The 22,074-nt window shown below is 40.3% G+C and overlaps 1 protein-coding gene across 3 annotated transcripts in view; it reads left to right on the forward strand.

Annotated features, from left to right (window-relative positions):
• Positions 1-22,074, forward strand: part of FAM149A (family with sequence similarity 149 member A) — a 33,544-nt gene that overhangs the window by 5,996 nt on the left and 5,474 nt on the right. The window contains exons 1-13 of one of the 3 annotated variants that reach the window (XM_081926529.1): positions 5,385-5,930; positions 8,252-8,362; positions 9,493-9,625; positions 11,515-11,657; positions 12,284-12,409; positions 12,969-13,145; positions 14,141-14,331; positions 15,447-15,601; positions 17,310-17,413; positions 17,706-17,927; positions 19,145-19,265; positions 20,307-20,435; positions 21,315-21,393. In XM_081926529.1, the coding sequence (XP_081782655.1) occupies positions 5,830-5,930; positions 8,252-8,362; positions 9,493-9,625; positions 11,515-11,657; positions 12,284-12,409; positions 12,969-13,145; positions 14,141-14,331; positions 15,447-15,601; positions 17,310-17,413; positions 17,706-17,927; positions 19,145-19,265; positions 20,307-20,435; positions 21,315-21,393 (1,792 nt within the window). In that variant the 5' untranslated portion in view covers positions 5,385-5,829. Of the gene's footprint in view, positions 1-5,384; positions 5,931-8,251; positions 8,363-9,492; positions 9,626-11,514; positions 11,658-12,283; positions 12,410-12,968; positions 13,146-14,140; positions 14,332-15,446; positions 15,602-17,309; positions 17,414-17,705; positions 17,928-19,144; positions 19,266-20,306; positions 20,436-21,314; positions 21,394-22,074 lie in introns of those variants that run through there. The other 2 variants (XM_081926527.1, XM_081926528.1) reach the window with 2 other exon arrangements.

Raw genomic sequence — 22,074 nt, forward strand, 5'->3', positions numbered from 1 at the left:
ATTGAAACCTATGTTATGCATGTCCATTAACATCAATACATCTAGATGGGCAGGGTATAAATTTATTACTATTATTATTATTATTATTATTATTATTATTATTATTATTATTATTTATTTATTTCTACTATTATTTCTACTCTGAGGGGGGCTAGCACTGAATGAAACCTTTTGTTCAGAAACAAAAACAGCACAATATTCCAAAATATTGCTTCCAAAATATAGGCAAAAACCACATCCTCTTGACAGCAGCAAGAAGATTTAAAATGTATTCTTCTTTTATTAATGATTATAGAGGAGGAGGAAGTGGTGGTGAGATGTACTTGTGCTATTTTGCAAGGGCAGCTTGGAATTCATTGGAAACTGAATAATAAATCCACTTGAGAAAACTCAGCAAGGCCTTTCATTATATCTGCATTATTACAAGAGTGAGCAGCAGATGCATCAGACTCCTCTGTTGAAGTCTCGTGTCTAGCAACCACTTTAATTGTACTTCAAGGTTCTTATGGGGATGAGCACCATATCAGATGCTTCTATATTAGGCAATTAGCCGGGAATAGACAAAATTTGTTCATTCAGGTTTCACAGAGCATCCAGATGATATTGATGCCAACTCACTGTATCCCAGCAATTTTTCTGTCTTTTTTCTGACCTGATATCTGGCATTAATAAAATAAAATAAAATAAAACATAACAGCAGTGTCAGCATTCCAGTATGGATTAGCAGTATGGTAGATGCTCTTTAGGACTGCTGGCAATAACTTCCTCCTTGCCTTTTCTCTTAAAGTAGCTCCAGAATCCCTACATCTCTACATTAGATGTAAAGTGACATAGTTGGACCATAAATAAACAGTTTTAGAAAGATCATCAGCAAACGACATCCTTACTAACACATTTCTAATAAACTTCTTCCAAGGGAAAGCACATATTTCATAAAATAAGACCATGATAAATATTTTCAGTAGCCAAGCCAAGCGTATAAAACTTGTTACTCTGACCAAAATTTACAAGTGCTTAAGAGGGCATTGCTTTGAATCACATAGCTAAAAAGTCATGTTTGGGGAGAAGACAATATCACATCAAGGAAATAGAACTCTCAAATGCAATTTTAAAATAATGAAGAAAAAGTGAGGGTGGTACATTTTTGCATCAGTTAGATTTTATTCAAATGGCACTATAGCAAAAGGATCCTGCTTCTAATTCCAGCCTATCTTACTTCACATAATGGAGGGACCGATGTTTACCAGGTCTTATATAATATAACCAGTAATATGATGGAGAGATTATTGCTATCTGCAGCTTGTGCCTTGTTATAAGATTGTATTCTTACCATCTTACCATTCTTAGAGGCACATGGACCATTTCCAAGATTTTTATTCAACCTTCCATCCCTTCTGTTTCAGGGACACTTGATCTTGTTATAGTAAATGCTTCCTATCTGATCCCAAAGAAATAAAACACCTCTACCAAGACACTAATTAGTCTCCTTTTTGTGACAGTTAATTAAGCTGATTGCATTTTTCTTGACTTATAAATTATTTATATACAAAATACATTGCAGTCATTTTTCCCCATTGACACTGTTCTTTCTTAATACATATGCTGCTGTCAGAACTGAAGTATAGCTAATCATAATTAACTTTTGTTATGAGTTTGAGGTGCGGGATGTATGTAGAGACCTTGCTAACCCTTGGAACCTGCAAGTGTTAAAATATAAGCCAGGCTAGCTTCCTGTTGAGGTGATCACCTGAGTGATGGGCCATTAGGGAGGAACAAAGGAAGTGGATCTGGGTGAGGCTGCCCCTCCATAAACTCAGATGGAGGACAAGGCCTGTTATGTGAGCCAAAAGCTGGAAGAACTGCAAGCTGGAAAGACAGAGAAAGTGTATGTTTGATTTCTGTTGGAATCCAAAGTGGTGGCTTTGGGAGAACTATGATTATCTTGGGGTAATGCTTTGAACCCATCCACATTGCAGTAGCATAATTTAGCATCTCAGCTGAGGGGGGAATGGGGAACAGATGTGAGTAACACACAAGCTTCTGCTTTGCTGATGTTGGGAAAGATTGAGGGCACAAGAAGAAGGGGACGACAGGACAAGATGGTTTGACAGTGTTCTCGAAGCTACTAACATGAGTTTCACCAAACTTCCACTGCGGGAGGCAGTGGAAGACAGGAGTGCCTGGCGTGCTCTGGTCCTTGGGGTCATGAAGAGTCAGACACGACTAAATGACTAAACAACAACAACAAATGCTGAGGAACTCTGAAGGCAGCAACAGAAGATATGGAGTAAATGGGAAGAAGGCTTCCCACCACCACCTAGAATGGTATGCTGGTCCTTCTACTCCATTAAGTCAGTGACGAGGGGTTGGATTGCACACAAGTTCTGATGGATGTGCTAATTAATAAAAGTTTGAGATAGATGAATTTGGATGCTTGAGAACTTGATTCTACTGCTGGGTTTTATTTTAATTGGGGAAGTAGCTACAAGAACTTAAAAATATATTTTAATGACTGATTTATTTGCATGAGTAATGAGTTAGATGACCCTAGTCATAGAACTGATTGAAGCAACATGTTGGAAGTAAAAATTAAAACATCAATGCCACAAATACTTGAATGACTTGTTTTGACCTGAAGGAATCTATCTACATAATTAATGAATATTTATATTCTTTATGAATTCTGGATTTGATTTAGTGGCTTATGATTAATTTTTTTAAATGCATGATATTTATCTGATGAACTTGAATTTGATTGTAGTAGCGTAACTGGATTAAAATCTATAGAATGAATTAAGAATTTGTATATAGTATGTGTTGGTTGGTTTTGTTTAAGTACAAAGGCATCTGGAACTGTGTAATATAAAGGTGTAATTGCATGACTGCATACGGGGGGGTGGGGGTGGGAGTGGAAAGAGATATTACCCTAGGAAGAGAGACAAGAAAGAAATGTGACAGGAACCCTCTCTATAGGTTTCTTATCCGACAGATTGCTTGAATGTCTAAATTGCCCATAATATATGAAAGGCTAACAAATAAGGGACAATGTATGCTCATTTCAATTAGACAGGACAAGGGAAGAAAACTAGAATTACTATAGTATAAACAATCTAATTAATGGCGACATCTAGTGGTGACGTGTAAACTCATCATGACTGCCGAAAAAAAACAAACGTATTTTCAAGGCATGATGGCATGGTTTGGATGTGCATATGTCAGGCATTTATAGTTTAAGTATAGTTTAACTGTAGTTTCCCTTTTGTAGCTCAACCTGCATACTTTGCTTGGAGCAAGCCAAGATCTTAAACCAGTCTGAAGTTTGTTCATGGCTTGTTACAGACTTGGTAACATTCCATTTCTTGGTTCAGATGTACTGGGAAACAGTGGTTAATGGAATACCTCCTGGATTGCAGGGCTGGGGGGAAGGAATGGCACAAGGATGCAACACATGGACGCAAGTAGGCTGAACAAACTTTGCAGTAGAGTTAAACTGTCCTCTGCAGAAGAAATAGAAAATATACCAGCATCACTCCTCATGAAATGGGCTTAAGCACCACCAGGCAAGACAAGTAAAAGTTTTAGTTATTTTTTTTAAAAAAAATTGTTTCTAGCTTTGGGGCATCTAGTAACATTCTCTATTTCATTCTAATAAAAGAGTTAAGATTGGACCTAATTCTTCAGGGGTGATAGTACCACTTGGATGTGCTGCTAACATTTGTTCTATTGTGAAACTAATGGAATGGGGTAAACAATGCATGATGTTGAAGTACTGTGATTTTAAAAGGTAAAGGACCCCTGACAGTCCAGTCACAAACGACTGGGGTTGCGGCGCTCATCTCGCTTTACTGGCCGAGGCAGCCGACGTTTGTCCACAGACTGTTTTTCTGGATCATGTGGCCAGCATGACTAAGCCGCTTCTGGTGAAACCAGAGCAGTGCACGGATTATAGCTCCTTTCAAAAATGAATAAATTTACCGGTAAATGCAGTGGCGGGTGGTGGTGGTGGTAAGACTGCGTGTTTCTTTGGTGTAGCAGCAGAGGGGTGAAGTATTTAATCTTTTCTCCACTGTGCCATTTTGCCAATCAAAAATGTAGATGTGTTTTTCCTTTCATGTGGCAAATAAAAGTCAGAGGAAAAGTTTTGAGTATATTCACATGCCCCACACATCACCAACTACCGTACATGGGCCCCTGCAGAGGTAGCATTCTTTTACACATCTAGAACTCTCTTTTCGATAATGCTATCATCTGCCCTTAGAGTAGCCTAGAATAAGGTTCCCCAGTTTCCCACTGTGATCTTCCACATTTGTCAAAATAGTACCGGTATATAATTCCGTCAGTTGCAAGCAAACTCTGCATATGGTGCCTCCAGACTGTCAGTATGTTGTGGGAGGGATTCAAGAGCATAACAGAACTTGAGGACTGTGCATTTAAAGTGCATCAAATAGCTGTTGCCCTAGTGTAGAGGTTCCTAAATTGTGGCCTAAATTTCATTCAGGTTGTCCACAACATTTCTGTGGATTTGTGATAATACAGTGGTGCTTCGGGTTACATATGCTTCAGGTTACATACGTTTCAGGTTACAGATTCTGCTAACCCAGAAATAGTACCTCGGATTAAGAACTTTGCTTCAGGATGAGAACAGAAATCGTGTGGCAGCAGTGGGAGGCCACATTAGCTAAAGTGGTGCTTCAGGTTAAGAACAGTTTCAGATTAAGAACGGACCTCTGGAACGAATTAAGTACATAACCAGAGGTACCACTGTATGTTCAAAATAGGGTATGTATGTACATTAACATTTTTAGACTATGGTTAGGGAATACTGTACATGAATGCACTAATTATACATGTTTTGATCTCAGGCAAATGCCCATTTTAGGCCCCAGTGATGTGCATCTAAGCTGTATCATTAACATCTAAACTGTAACATCTACCTGCCCTACCTCTCTCCTACCTGCAAGGAATGGAAATATGTATGAACTGCACAATTTTGAAAAGAACCAAATCTCCCCACTTCTGTATTTTCTGATGTGTATGACTGTTCAGATGGAAATCTGGCATTTCAGACACAGGACTTTATAAACCCTTCCCCTCTGTTCCAATGAAAGGGCTGCAGGAAGATGCATCATGAATCTCCAACCCCCCTTCCCCTTCTCTCTCTCTCCCATGTGTGTCATGGTCCAGATGCTGTCACAATATTTTGGATGAGCAGAAAGGAATGAACACCAGGAGAAATTGCATAATGCTAAATAATGGTATAATGCTAAATAATGTTTTGCTGCCTTTGTTTACTCAAGCTGCCTGCTGACAGATGCAGGATATGATTCCAGCTAGACAGTAGTAGATGATATCCATGTCCTCTCAGCATCAGACAAATGCATTGTGAATTAACACTGTGACAGAAGTACATTATTGTGCAAGTCAGACACACCTTTTCAGATTGCAGACACTGTAGCAAAAAACGTAACTGGTAGATTTTGCTTATCTGTACATAATTGCACTCCACCTTCCCCTTCAATGCAGCTGTTTTGGAACGCTGTTCTCCACAAGATGTGTTTATATCTGGGAAGTGCAGCCCTTTGAAAAGCACTAGGAACAGAGCGTGAGGCAGAAGCAAAGCTGGAACAGCCTCTGGGAGCAGCTTAGTACTGCAAGACCTCCCTTCTTTCTCCTCCCCTCTTACACACACACACACACACACACACCTCTCCTAGAGGGAGATGGAGGACAATGTGCTGAAATGAAACGACACTGTGTGTTTGTGAAAGGGAGCGAGCAAAGCTTGTTGAGGAGGGAGGGACAGAGAGCCTTCTCCGACTGTGCTTTTTCATGCGCTTTGTTAGCGGGGTACGTTGCCCCTGCCATTTGTCTGCGGCTTCCAAACCTCAGCAACGTGAGCAACAACCGGAGCCAGAGCTGGTTATTATAGGGTAAGTCAGAAGGGATGAGGCTTAAGATGGCTATAAATGTATATCCATATTCTCAGCTCATGGGTCTCTGGCCATTTGCTCATCCACCTACTCATATGCAGAGCAGTAAACTGGGCCTTAACATGCACTAGCCTTATGCAGAATTAGGGAAGGGAAGGGGGGGAAAGCATTGTGTGGCCCCTCCTATGTTTCTGTTGTAGTGCCTTGTAAATGCTGCATTTCCAGATAGGGTTGTAAATGCCCTAATACAGTGCAGAAGAAAATGATCACACTGAAAATACTAAAATGTAAATATGATATTTTAATGGTGCAATAGAAAAATAATCTTCCCTCCATTGCATTTGTACAGTATTCTTAATGCTCTGTTTTTAGTATTATTTCAAATTGAATCTAAGGTGGGGCTATGCTACGTTTGGGGAAATGTTTACAGGGTGAGCCATCCCAACCAAGTACTGATTTAAAACCCTGTACGACCTCAGCGTAACAAGTGCAATGTGCTTGCCTATCCGCAGGAGTAATTTTGAATGAAAGAGCTTAGCATGCTTCCTGGTGCTGTATTTCCATACCTTTTTCTGTACTTTAAAATTGTTGGGCTCCCTATATAGTACTACTATCACAAAGTATATTATTACAGGGATATGATTTCAGGATCATTATCCCATCTCCAACAGTATGTGCCTTTTATAAGGAAGTGGCAGGCCCCAGATTTTCCTTTCAGATGTTCATTGGAAGAATTTGTCGATCATTAACTGTATTATGAGTGAATGAATAGTCAAACTTGTACTTCACGGAAGAAAACAGCCTAGATTTTCATCTAAATAGTGACATTGTGAAAACTCATTATGTATTACATTGGACGTTATTGTATTTTAAGAAAAGAGACTTCTTTTTAAACTGTCACAAGATTTTATTTTTCAGAAGTGCGCATGCTAAAAAATAGTGATTCACTGGAAGGGGCATATCTACATGGCTTAAGAAACTGGTGATTGTCTCCCCTATTGCATGGATTTTTTTTCTTTTAAAAAAACCAACCCATGGATTTGTTTCTTATAATATGTGAAGTGACTTCGTAGCAGGAGAGGGGAGGAGAACTTATAATTTTCAACTATTTATTAATTGAGTTTATTAAATTTGTGTACTGTTCTTCATCCGTAGATCTCAGGGAAGTTCGCAACATAAAAATACAAGACAAAAACCAAAATACATAATAAAAACAAGAACAAAAAATAACCAAATAATACCCCCTCTCCTCTACCCTCTCCCACAACACTATTTCCTTTCCCAAGCCCATTTCATTTGGTAAAATCAGGGCTTTTTTCAGCCAGAACTCACTGGCCATAACTATCCCCAGGGCTTTTTTTCAGGAGGAGATACCAGGAACTCAGTTCCGTCACCTCTCAGGTGGATGCCATTGGCATTCTAAGAGAACCAGGAAGGTGTTCATGGTGAGTTCCGGCACCTATTTTTCTAGAAAAATAGCACTGATGACCCCTAGTAATAAATATAAATACAAAAAGAGGTTTTCAGAAAAGTGGCTCTGGCTACAGGAGTTGGCTGGTGTCTTTTCCCCAGTCAGAGGTGATGTAAAGAAATTAAACCTTTGTCAATGCAGAACAACTCCTGCAGTTCAAAAGAGGCATAAACAGAATCTAGCAATCGCAGGACAGCTTCCCTGAAGCCTGCCTCTTTCCTCTCTTTTTGCCAGAGTTCTACTAAGGGCAGTAACATATTAACAGTAAACACAAAGTTTAAGGTGTTCTGAAAATTTCCTTGACAGACTGAATACCTTTCATCCTGGTAGGCCTGTTTAGGGAGTAGAGATGGGGGTTAAGGTGTTGTCTCTCAGCCTCTTGCTCACTTCTCAAAGTGGCCCACCAGAAAAAAACCCTCTTGCTGACTAGGGACATTCCTGCCTAATACAAGTCCTATGTTATAAGTGATTCAGGGCAGGCTATAATACATGGCTTTTCACATGGTCAGCTTCCAAAGAGGCAGTATTAGCAGAACACTCTGTAGCCATGAATACATGGTATGCTAAATGCTTATATATAAGGTCCAATTCAAATGTGAACCCCAGTCTCCTATTACTGCCATAGGTAAGTAAGTACCCAGTGAGACACACGCCTGTGTGGATTTAAGGTGGAACTTGTAGACACCTACGACTATAAATTTTAATGTATTTTGAGATCTGACTCCTGCACAGTGAAGTTGACATTAGGAAGAATGTGTGTTGGCAGAAGGGGACAAGAGCTGAAATCTTAACTACATACGAGAAAATTGAATTAATTTGGCTTCTCTTTCCCCCCCTTCTTTTCTTCCAGAAAAGGACTATCTAAAGGAGACGCAGACCGCTGTTTCCAAGGAAAGAGTGAGGATGGCCTTCCAGCACCTTTTACCAAAAGCGTGCAAGAAGCCATTGATAAATATACATTGTATGTGTTTGTCTGACATTATTTGAATAACAACATAAGTACGTGTTAAAAGAATAATATAAAATTTTGTGTGTGTGTGTGTGTGTGTATATATATATATATATATGAGAATGAATGAATGAAATTGATTTTGGAGATCACAGCATTGTAGCATTTCTGGGGCAGCACCTGTCCTATATACATTATAGCATGGCAATTTGAAACTGGGGGATTTCAAAAGTATTTTGTAGTGTGGCATTCAGCTTTCAGTGGAGGGGGGGGGGGGGAAGGTTGTAAGTTCTTTAGGGATAGCGCAATTTCCTTTTATGAGCCCAAGTAGATGTTTGAATCCTAGTTAGTTTTTGGTATTGTGATTTGCATTTTCTGCTGAAATCATTCTTCTTTAAGATTTTGTGGTGGGGAAAGAATGCTCAAGGTTACTTTAAGGAAGAAGAATGGGCCAGAACAATGGTCTAAAAGGAGAGTAGTGCAAATCTTCTACACATGAAAGTGTTCATTTTGTTAGCAAGGTTTTGCAACAACCCCCCACCACCACCACCTAGGAAACTAAGTGCAGTCAAACCTTGGTTCCCAAATGCCTCCATTTTGAAACGTTTTGGCTCCCAAATGCTGAAAACCCAGAAGTAACTGCTCCGGTTTTTAATGAAGGAAGCTGAACCGGGGAGTTTTCTTCTTCATTGACTTTGCTGACCAACCTTTGATCTTCAGTTGTTGAACGTTTCGGAAGTCGAACAGAATCATAAAGAGTCTTGTGATTGTTGGAATGCAGTTCTTATCATCCCTAATCATTAGCCATTCTGGCTAAGGCTGATGGAAATTGGAAGCTGGTCTGCAGGGCCACAGTTTTTCCATTCATGCCCTAATGCTAAACAGAGCTTCATTTTATACGGGGAATTGCATATTTAAATTTTGCCAGTATATTTGAATGAGATAGTGACCTTTTGCCTACATGTGTCAATCAATGGCATTTTATATTTGCTAGCTACTATTGCTGCTCTTTAGGGCTTTCTGGGGTGGAGTGGGGAGTTAGTCTTTGTGGTGCCACAAAGTCCTTAATGAAACACAATTGCTTTCTTTCTTAATAAGCCATGATGCCGTGACTTACTTTTGAAATTTCTTTTCATCCACAGTGTCTCTGTTTCATCACTTTCATCAAGCAGACGGACAACACCAACAGACTTGAATAATTCTTGGTCTGGGATTCAGAGTTGCACCACTGGCCCATCTACTGAAAGAAGCTCTGTTTACTCCTGGAGAGATGATGTATGTTAGCATTTATTAACAGGTTTTGTGTATCCTCTCCTGAAAAAAAATCTTTATTTGCCTATATTATGTCCTGTCCTCCACTGCACTTAGCTGGAAATCAAGGTCAATTTTTATACTCAGCTACGTTAGAAACTAGTTTTCCGCTTGATGACTTCCTTGACTATACTGAGACTTAACGTTGTTTTGCATGGAATAATCCAGGCTTGCTAAACTATTGTTTACCTTCCTTACTGAACACTGTTTCTGCCTTGCATGCTGCTTTCAGCGCTGTCATCTTGATTAGCTAGGTGCAAATATGGTTGATTTAGATCAGGGGTAGCTAATCTCTGACCCTCCAGATGTTGTTGGACAACCAAAGCCAGCATGGTCAGTGGTCTTAAAAGATGAGAGCTGTAGTCTTGAATACCATGGATCAGCGGCCTGTGATCTAAACCAATATTTTTTAATGCTCAGTCCCAGTACTACTTGTCTAGAAAAAGAGGTGCCGGAAATCACCGTGAACGCCTCCCTTGTTATCTTATAGTGTCAATGGTGCCCACCTGAGAGGTGCCGGAACTGAATTCCAGCATAAAAAAGCCCTGCTCAGTACTCTTCTATATTCTAAATTAAAATATTTTACTGTAGTATACATCATTTATATCAACTTTAACCTCACCCTCTTTGCTGTTTATTTTTTTGCTATGAATCTGTTTTGTTTCTCACATTCTCCTTTACCTTCTCTTTGAAACGTTCTTGTAAACCTTGCTCAGGGCATTTCGAGGAACTTGCTACTATGCAAATTTAAGACCACAGCTTCAAATTCCAAATCTGAGCACCTCTATCCTGAAGCAGATGTTGCTGCCCCAAACCTACCTGAACAGTTGATGTTTCCTTTCCCCATGCTGCTACCTGCCCCCCACACCACGCGTCTCCTCATATGGTCAAAAGCATTTTTGTAGAAGCTGTTTTGCCCATGCAAACTAGTCCTTTTCAACACTGACAGGAAGAATTTAACAGCCCGGGGCAGTGCCAGGTGATTCTTCCTCCCTTTGCAAATAAAGAATGCAGGTTCTGACCATAAGATCATGCTATTTGGAGCCCATTTTCTTTGATAGTGAAGGAGTAACATACTTGCGGGCTCATAGGCCTGTGAGGCCATTTGCGTTATTAACCTGCCAGCCCTCATCTTCCTTCCCATCACAGCAGTGAACTAGGAGAAGTGGTTTATACCACATCATAGGGCCAGGCAGAGAGTAGAGGTTCAAACCTCTCTGGCAAGCCCAGCTCCGTGATGTGTGGGGCATTCAACTAAATTTTAATCAGTGCAGAGCTGCTGAAATGAATGAACGGGACTAAATTAGGTCCATTCATTTCATTGGGTCTTCTCTGAGTAAAACCTAGTTGAATACCAACCAGAGTCATTTCTTCCTCAGCACAGCAGTGTGCTGGGGATAAAGAAGAATAGTTCACCCTTCCTCATCTTTCTTCTTATCACAGTGCTGGGATTGGGGGAGGTGAGTGTGCCTGAGTGTGTGATGTGCATGTGATGTCCATATGAGTATGGTGCGTGTGAGAGGGTGTGCTGTGCACTTGCATTTGTAGTGAGTGAGTGAGTGAGTGTGTGTATGTATGTATGTGTAGTATGTTGCTGTATACGGGGCAGTGTGTGTGAGAGAGTGATGCAGGTAACATGTTTGGTGAAACGTAGCTCTCGGAAAGTTGGCCAACCCCAGACCAAAGGAGGATAGCCTCACCTGTTTTGGTGGAGTTCCAGTCTCTGAATAAAACACACTATTTAAAAGATGTGCGACTTTTCCTAAATAACTATAGTGACAAATATGTAATTTTATTCAGCTTCAAACATGTATAGAAAAATTATTTGAAAATATTAACTTAAAATTCCCCAGGAATTTGATAAAGCTAATACACAAAGAGTTCATCAGCTGTTTTGGGATGTGGATGAAATGTTGTTTGAAGGCAAAGTGAGTTCCCAAACGGAGAGCCTAAAGGCAGAATGCAAGGATTGGACTAACAGATCACTTCACCTAAGGCAAGTCTATGCAGGTGGATTAAATAATTTCTTTCTAGAAGCATTTTCACCCAAATATGCACTTTATTTGCTTCTTATGTGTTGGCTTGAGTAGTGAGCATCTTGTGAGTTGATTAACTGCCCACCCTTTGAATGGAAGAACCTATATAGCTGCCCAGTAGAATGGCCAGATATTAGCTTAATTGCTTCCAGATGGTGTTTCCATGATTACTTCTCATCGATAAGTAATCCTAGATATTTAAATCTGAATACTTGATCAAGGGTGTGACCATCTAGAGTCCACCTGGACTTGGTAGTCCTCTTGCCAAATACAGTGACCTTGGTTTTTATCATAGTTACCAGTAATTTTTTTTTTTACACAGCTGTCCAAATTTAACCAGCATCCTCCTAAGTCCGATTTTATTCTGAGATAATAAAACTCCATCATTGGCATAGAGCAGAATTGACACTTTACTATTCCCAAAGGTGGGGGGAATTAGATTGGCATTAACTTACACTATTTAAAGTTCTGGCTTCCTATACTACAGAGTGCTTTTCGAAAAAAGAATATTGGTTCAGTTGTGTTGCCTGTATCTGCATTTTCTTTTCACTTCATTAGCCAACCCTGTATTTGTTATTTTATTCAGGATTTTGGGAAAACAGCTTATTTTCCCAAAAGATGAGGGCTTTCAGCATTACCAGGGCAGAACTGCCAGCTCTGTTTACTCCAGGTCCTTACCTACCCTGAGTGAAATCACCAGCAGTATGAAAGAGTAAGTTTTTATTTTAATGCAGACATATTCCTATTTCTGTTTGGTTGACATTATTTTCTATTAAAATGCTCTAGTACACATTTTACATATTCCCAGAATATGAATGCAACTGCCTTAGCAAAATGAACAGCCATTATTTCTTAAGCTTTGATCTTTAATGCAAATCTCATACTGTGTATTATGCCATTTTCTTGGTTAAATAATACATTGGACAACTATTGGCAACATGAGACATTTGTCCTGGATATAGGTCTGCAAAGCAGTGCTCAGGCGCCTGTTGTCGGTGATTAGCAAAAGAATCCCATGGCTTCTCACAGTTACAACATCCTCCTGTTTTTCTTCTATCTGGAAAAATTCTGATTTCTTGACTGGGTTAAAGCCACTGGAAGACATCTCTGAAAAATCTGAGATAGTTGCTGTATTTCTAGCCTGTATTTTTTTGCTTCGTGACATTTTAAAAAATGCTTTAATTGCTTACTTTTACTTTCCTATAAAAAGATTACTGTACATTTTATTTTTGCACCTTTTTCCCCTTCTGTGTTTAAATTTCTGTCTTTAGGTTATGCATCTCAGGCTCTAAACTGATTCCTGCAGCTTTTCCAGTGCAGAAGGCATTCAGCTCTGAATTACCAGAAATTTCTTTAGCGAAATCACCTGTATATTCATTCTTGGAAGAAGAAATCTATGATGCAGAAGGAAAAATTGAAGAGTATCTTGCATTCGACAACAAGGAACTGTAAATGTTTGATTTTTAATGGATTATAATGCACTTTAAAAAGAACCAGATTTACCTCTAGGAACTGTTTCATTTATTATAGAATGGCAAATACTATCATGTCAGACTGTGTTTAAACAAGTGTACTTAACCTGCCTGCTGTTTATTTTGGTTACAAAAGAGAAATCCCTAGGTCTCCAATCTGCTGTGGACTTCCAATCCAGATTGTACCATTGCACCAATTTGCAGCTGTAAATGGTCCCTACCAGGCTGCTGTTGAATACAAAGTTGCTGTTTGCAATGAACAACTTTCAGATGCAAAAAAAAAAAAAAAAAAAAAAAGCCAGGAAAGAGCAATTATCAGGAGAAAACCCATGTGGAGCCCCCAGTCTGGATCAGAAGCACATTCCAAATCTGCTTTTTCTCCAAATAAAAACAGTCACATTAATAATAATAATAATAATAATAATAATAATAATAATAATTCTATTATTTATTCCCTTCCCATGTGGCGGGGTTTCCACAGCCACTCTGAGCGGCTTCCAACAGAACACTAAAAACAGAATAAAACTTCAATAATTAAAAACCTCCCTAAACATTAAGCACACATGTGCCTTCTGTCGCAGTGGGTTTGACTAGAATAGATGACCCATGGGAGTCTCTTCCAACTCTACAATTCTATGAATGTATGAGTAGTTTATGATCAAATGATAGGGGGGTTGGGGCTAATCTGTATGACCCAGTGGCTAGAAACACATTTGACATGTGCATAGATTCATGCTTTTTTACATACATGTCGTAGACATGTCGTAGACATTTTTTATACAACGTAGTAAGCATCCCTAAACCCTGTAGAATTTCAATATTACATAATTAATGCTCATTGTTTGGCAGATTTGAAGTAGCACTGTGCCGCCTTTTTTTATATAACAGGATTGTGTAAATAGAAGTAGACTGTTTTTTATTCATAGTTAGTAGTGCTTGGTAATAAAGATTCAATTTGCTTCAATCATTAGTGATGATGAAAAGTTGGAGCAAAAGATATATCAACTTGCCCAAAAGAGGGTTAAACATGGCATTCCTCCTATTTCCCCCAATGCCTGTATCAAAGATGCTGTGCTTGCGGAAGTTTTCGATCACGTCTGGAAGAATGTAATTCAAGTACTGGAAGAATTAATAAGGAAACACTGGGAATCATCTATCATAGGTAACTGAAAAGCCATTTGCGAAAACATTCTTAAAAATGGATGCTTTATATGATCTCTGTGGTTCCAGGACTTCGAACACATTCTAAATATGATTTAGAAATGTATTGTTATGAATTGTGGTGGTGGGAGGGACTGGGGGAGTTGACTGTATGCCGAGACCCTCATAACCCCTGGATGCAGAAAGTGGTAAAATGTAAACCAGGCTAGCTTCTTGTTGAAGTGATACCCTGGGTGATGGGCCATTAAGTGAAGAAAGGAAGCGTTTGAATCCGAAGCTGTGGATATGGGGGAAGCGAGGCTTCTTGGGGATGTTAATGCTGTGAACCCTCCATTGTAGACTCAGGTTGTATATACAGTGGTACCTTGGTTTAAAAACATCTTAGTTTATGAACAACTTGGATTGCAAACCCGGAAGTAGGTGTTTTGGTTTGTGAACTTTGCCTTGGAAGCAGAACGTGTTCCGCTTCCTGTTGAGTGTGTTCCATTTGTAAATTGAGTCCCCCACTGCTATGGGAAAGCACACCTTGGTTTCAGAACGCTTTGGTTTAAGAACAGACTTCCGGAACGGATTAAGTTCATAAACCAAGGTACCACTGTATTTGTAAATAAACCACATAGCAGTCTCCTCTGTGTCTCATTCTCAAGAGAAACAAGAATCCAGGGTAAGCACCTGGAAGTCCTGGAATCTCACACTGCTCAGGTGCTTACCCTGGATTCTTGTTTCTTTTGAGAATGAAACACAGAGGCTGGGGGTGATTTGCAGCAGTAGAGATGGTCTATGCTAACATATCCATATGTATGGTATCATATTTCTGTATTGGTCTTCATGGCCCAGTTCACATACAATACTTGGGGCCATGAAGTGTGTTAACTATGGTTTGTGCACATGTGTGATATGGGCCTATGGTTAGCACTGACTCCTGAGATGAGAGTAAAATGGTAAGAGGAACATGTATTCCCAAGGCTTGCTGTGATTTCCAAACTATGGTTTGGAGGCAGTCAGCATTATCTGTGCATAAAGTTGTTACATATTCACCAGTTTACTATGCTAAAGCAAACGTTTACATTTATGTCTGATTGAAATTTGGGTGCTTTTTTTTTAATGATGAACTAGAGAATGACAAACAGATGGAGAAATTGAAAGCTACTGGAAACAAGTTACCACATCTATCCATTTCCCGTGTTGCAATGGATACATCAAGTGTACCCCCATCAAGAGGGTCAGAGGCTCGAGGCACATCTGTTGGTTTGCATTTTGTCCCACCACAGGTAAACTATCTTCCTACTAGCTGTCATTAGTCAGCATATGAAATCCTATTTTCTTTTTTATCAGCAGCACACAACTTCTCCAGTCCCCAGGCCCTGTGTGAGGTTTTCCTCTCCATTCCTTCTATCCCGGTGGCCAGTGATCATGCCCAGCCAAGGTCTCTAGCACGCCAGCCACACTTCAACACACCTCTCTGCTGTCCTTAAGATGTTGTATGCAGTGCTGCTTTTTTTTTTTTTTAAGGAAAAAGGTGCCACCGCTCACCATGAAGTTGTTACAGTAAGTAACAACTAAGTACCACACTTTAAACATTTGGGGCAGGGGGGAGGGAAGGTGCTGGTACTGTGTACCCAGAAGAAAAGCACTGGTTGTATGACATATACAGTGGTACCTCGGGTTACATACGCTTGAGGTTACATACGCTTGAGGTTACAGACTCCGCTAACCCAGAAATAGTGCTTCAGGTTAAGAACTTTGCTTCAGGATGAGAACAGAAATTGTGCTCCGGTGGCACGGCGGCAGCAGGAGGCCCCATTAGCTAAAGTGGTGCTTCAGGTTAAGAACAGTTTCAGGTTAAGAACGGACCTCCAGAACGAATTAAGTACTTAACCTGAGGTACCACTGTACTGATTTTCAGCATTCCACAACTGGCCTTTTGTTTTTAGCCTTTAGGCTTCCTGATAGGCAGCAGCTGCTTTTTAGATGTGTATGTGCATGTGTTTATTTTGTGTGTATACGTAAACACAATCAAGACAAACCTCTGGTTCTGCTTAGCACTCTTCCTTGACACAATGCATTGCAGTCCTTGAGCCACAGAGCTAAAAAAAAAAAAAAGTGAATTCCTATCATATGTATTTAGTAATGCTGAAGGCTCCAGTTTTCACATTCTCCACGTAGCCTGTACATAGCCTGTGGCCAACTCTCAAGACCATGTATGAAAGAGGCCTATTGCATCTGTTGCTCGTGGCTAGTTCCCATATTTCCATTTAGGGCCACTGATGCTGGCACAGAAAGTACTCATGTAATCGATGCAAGCATGTAAACCTGATGCAAGAATTTTTTTGCAGCAGTTGCTATACAGGTTGATATTTAATTAAACACCCACTCCTGTGCACATCTCTCTTTCTACTAATCATTATTCGTATTATTGATTGCAACATGTGCAAGATAACTCATGCGTTACTTGTGGCCTGTACAGTGGTACCTCTGGTTACGAACTTAATTCGTTCTGGAGGTCCATTCTCAACTTGAAACTGTTCTTATCCTGAGGCGCACTTTCACCAATGGGCCTCCTGCTGTGTGTTCACCTCTGGAGTGTGACTTCCGCTCACATCTCGGGGCAAAGGTTACAACCAGGAGCATCTGCTTCCGGGTTAATGGCACTTGTAACCTGAAGCGTGCATAAGGAGGACGGTTCGTAACCAGAGGTATTACTGTAGATATGTCTCAACAAAATTACACTAATAAGACCTGTCCTGAAGGGTAATTCTGTGTTACTGTGTAAAAAGAGAGGGGGATAAGTATAGAATTGACATCCATTTCTTCATGTTTTCATACATGCTTTTTGCATCGGATGAAATGTTCTTCAGCATCTGCATTAGGTAACTTTGCACATCTTCACCCACAATGTTGCACATGTTTTAGGCCTTCAGACATATTGATAAATTACCTTGGAAACATTAAGTGATTTGCTTCTGTTGCTTTCTTTAGATCCACCGGTTTCCCAGCAATTTACACAGCGATTTAAATGGTGTCATGACAATCCAAGCCAAGCCACTGCAACAGAGGCACTCTGGGCTAACAGAAAAGATACAGTATGTGTTGCAAAGACTGATGAGATCACATTTCACTCTCGCAGTGCATGCTATATTTATTTTTCAATCTATACCTCAACATACGGTTCTATGAAGCCTTTCTGAAGTCAACATTCAATTTTATGTTATGTGTTTTAATTTTGGGCCTTGGTGAAATTATTTTATTTCAAATATAAAGTATAATTAAAGTGCATATTCTCTTCCACGGGCGAAAGGGCTTTTGGGGCAGCCTGCAGACGGGTTGAATCTTATATAAGTGGCAACTACATTTGCTGAAATTGCTCTTTTTCAGGAATGAGCAGGAAGACAAGCCGCAAGTGGGTTCCAGTGTTAACTCAGCACGAAATCGGCTGGGGCGAATTCCTGACAGTAGTGTTCTCTCATGTTCCCGAGTTTTGCTTGGATCCTCTAGAAAAGCAGCAGGCCACCGTAGGCTACCATCAATAGCTACAGATCCTCTGCGCTCAAAGACCCCCAATGTTTACAGCGATGAAGTCCTTAGGGGGACAAAACTGTGAGGCTTCATTTGTATTCTTCACTTTCATGACCTTAGTGACATATTAAGCTCAAGCATGGGCGTTAGTCAGGGTGTGTTTCACCACCCTGTGGTTGCATCTCAGAAACAAGCACTGAGACCAACCCTCTTTTATTTCTGTTCCCTCCTACACATTTTGAGGGTAGCTGTCAACAGTGGCTGGTGAAACCACAGAAACTAGATTCAGGTAGATAGCTGTGTTGGTCTGATGCAGACAAAAAAAAAAAAAAATGCCCAGTAGCACCTTAGAGACCAACTTTTGAAGAAGTGTGCATGCACACGAAAGCTTATACCTAGAACAAACTTAGTTGGTCTCTAAGGTGCTACTGGACAATATATTTTTTTTATTTCCACAGAAACTAGATTCAGGTCTGTCTGAGAGGCAGCATTCAGGTTGCATAATTCAGCCATTCTTGGCACTGAATTTGAATTTGACTTGATGTAGGTTTTAATTTATTTTTAAGCTTGCAGCCCAGTTGCGTGTGCACTAAAAACTAATGGCCAGATCTTTGAAATGGTTCCATTTGACAATTAAGGGGGAAATAGCATGTACAGTCAATGGGAAACGTGAGCAGTGGTATGACTTTGGCATCAACACATTTTTGGAGAACATCATATTTTAAAGGGATGTGTTCTCTCTCACAAAGAACATAATACTATATCTCTCCAATTAACAGGAATTCTGTTGTTGTTGTTGGAATTGTAGAGTTGGAAAGGAACCCAATGGTCTTCTAGTCCAATCCCCTGCAACGCAGGAATCTCAGCTAAAGCATCCATGACAGATGGCCATCCAACCTCTGCTTAAAAACCTCCAAGGAAGGAGAGTCCACAACCCCCTGAGGGAGACTGTTCCACTGTCAAACAGCTCTTACTGTCAGAAAGTTTTTTTATATGTTGAGTCAGAATCTCCTTTCTAGTAACTTGAAGCCATTGGTTCAAGTCCTACCCTCCAGATCAGGAGAAAACAAGCATGCTCCCTCTTCCATGTGACAGCCCTTAAGATATTTGAAGATGGCTATCATATCTCTTCTCAGTCTCCTCTTTTCCAAGCTAAACATACCCAGCTCCTTCAAGCTCTCTTCGTAAGGCTTGGTCTCCAGACCCTTGATCACCCTTGATAATTAAGAATAGTTCCTGCAGTGACGGAAGGAAGTGAAATACGTATAATCTCATGTATCCTTATTGTTGGCCCACAGATGTACTGCCTTAGATCGCTTGTCCTCTCCACTTCTGCCTACAGCCCGGAACAAGCTGCCACCGATTACATCAGATGCCGTTGAGCAATATCTTTCCGTTCCTGGATCGCAGCTAGGCTTTGTAAGAGAGTGTGTGTGTGTGCCATTCTTTGTTTTATACCATTAGCAATTCAGTTGAGAATTTAATAGTATTGTCATTGGAGGACTTTAAATCCTAGAGAAAATCAAGCAAGTACAATTGTTAGTTGCTGGGCTTGCAAATGATAAAATTAGGTTCCATTCTCCTTCCATCTATGAAGGTTGCTGAGTGGCCTTGTAAAAATCATGCTCTCTCATCCTAACTTACAACTTCTACATGAAATCAGCATGACGTAATAACTTTTAATAGTTTCAGCAAAATGTATTTTTCTGTAACTTTTCAAGGATCTTTATTCAATTTGTTGCTCCACTGACACTTATCCATATTGCTTCATTTGTTGCACATAGTTACTGCATGATAGTTTGTTTTGTGTTTTAACTGCTTCACTTTTGCACCATATGCTTGTTCTTTGTTGGCAACTTAGTTAACAGTGTTATTTAAACAGCTACCCATTTTCCTGCTGGGAAATATCTAGCTTGCATTCCCTGAATTGGAACTACATTGCCAAATATTACAATGTGGTTTAAGCACTATGGATATGAATTGTCAAAGTAAGTCATAGCAGCCTTAGCATAAGTCAAGCAAACAGCTGTTCCAACCTTGGGAATGGTAAACTAAGGCCAGAAAAAAGATGGAATGGTTTACTTTTCAACCTCACCACCGATTGAAAAAATAACAAAAACTGCGGGAAGGAGAAGACCCTTGCTACCTTCTCTGGGGCCAGTCACCCCACTTCTGCTTCCAGAGATAGATGCAGACAGGAGCTGCAGATCCTTCCTAGCCTTTTTAATTCTGCTTGTATCTGTCTCTTCTAATCCATTTGAAACCCAATTGAAAAAGCCTGAGTAAATAGTTTTAGAAGCTCTTTTCTCAGTGTTTTGTGACTAATGGAAAATTAGCTTTTGGGAAGACAAGAAATAATCAGTTGAAAAGCAAAAGCATACTTCTGCTAATAATAATTTACACTTTTTCCCAGTGATGGACTTGCTTCTTTTTCTCAACCCTACCCCAAACATTTTCCAGCATAAAGGAAGGTATCCTCATAGCAGAATTTCCAGCGCAGTACCTGATGGTGCAGAACGACGGCCACTTAGAGAGCGAACTGTCATAATAGATCAGTTTTCAAGACCCAATACTACTCACACATTTCGGGTAGGTATTTGAAAGCTTTTGAGACTCTTCATAAGAAACTGGAATTGAAATGGGGGTAGGGGTGGGAATACCACTCTTTTATTCCCTGTTAAACTGTATTAGATTATTCCTATGTGCTTAGTTGTATGCAGTCTTGCAATTCTGGGAGAAATTATTTCCTGCCTTCCAGATAGCATTCCTTAGAAGTCTTCATATTCTCATGCTTTGTAGCCCAAACCATGCTAACCATGCATAACAGAGTTTTTAGCTGACTCGCGGTTACTCTACACTTTGGGACAACCCTGTTTTACAGGTGCTTAATTTTTTTTTAGAAAAAAAGAAAGGACACCCCCCCAAAAAAACACCCCCCCCCCAGCCTCATAAGAAATGACACCAGATGTTGAGAAGCTGTGGTGTGCATGTGTGTGGAATGAACACCCTGTTTTGTGGTGTTGTGGGTGGGAGAATGATCCAAAGCCAGAATATCCCATTTGCAAAGATTTGAATGTTTGCTCACTGTTTAACCACATTATTGCCTTTAGTGCTGAACAGGAAAGTGGAATTAGTATTGGACATTTTTCAATGCTCCTTGTGGAATAGTTACATCTTCATAGCTCTTTTTCATGTCATGGGCTATATGCATGCTATATCTTTAACAGACATTGGAAGCACATTTCCCCTCAAATAATTCTGGGCTCTCTGGTTTGCTAAGGGTTGTTGGGAATTGTTTCTCGGTGCCGGTATACAACAGGGCTCATAATTCTTTGAGGGAAAGAATGTACTCCAAATGAGCTCTAATAAAGCGTGTATGCAGACATAGTCACTGTTTGCCCTTGACTTGTGGCGGGCGGTGGGGTGGCCGAATGCTATAAAGGGTAAAAATCTGTTTTTCTCTTTCAGTCAGATACACCTCATAAAATATCATTGACTCCTATGGATTTTGCTAATCAGATGTGGACAGGTCATGGGGTATTGATAGGTAAGACCTCTGTTTTATTAAAGAAAAGAAGATTGTAGCACAAGATGCCAATCCCCTCAGAACTGTAATTCTCAGTTTCATCATATTAGCATTTGTGGGAGAATGGGGTAAATTGAGCAATAAGCATTGTATTCTACATCACAAGTTGAGCCCAAAAAACAAATGCTGTAAACCATTTTATACTAGTTTGCCTCGGTATGAAAGAGGTGCAGCAGCAGGCAAAATTTAGAGGAGCAGCAAGGATGGAGAACCTGTGGATGTTGCGTGGCTATTCCCTCCCCCCCACAGGTGGAATAAATGAAGACAGCCGACACAGAGTTTTTGGTTAATGGGCGAATATGGCCACAACTTTATTGATTACAGGAAAGAAAGGTATTGGCTTTAGGCATTGGCCCCTAACCGACTATCCGGTCTAACCGGGAAGGGTTAAACACCAACCGGGGGAGCCACCCAAGATGCGTATCCCTAGGCGCTCCCCGAGGGGTTACCGCTCGGGGGCGCGCTTTAGGCCCTAGCCTCCGTAGGTTTCGGACGAGGCGTCGCCCCTCGGAGTCCTTTAACAAACTACCCTTCAAGCATTGGGGGAGGTGATGGCGTTCCTCCCCCCCAACCTCTTCTGCATGACAGTACCCCGGCCAATGCCTACTGCCAAAAACCGAAGGAGTTGTGACGATTTGCTAC

The sequence above is a fragment of the Podarcis melisellensis genome (genome assembly GCF_964234715.1).
Source record: "Podarcis melisellensis genome assembly, chromosome: 9".
NCBI lineage: Eukaryota > Metazoa > Chordata > Lepidosauria > Squamata > Lacertidae > Podarcis > Podarcis melisellensis.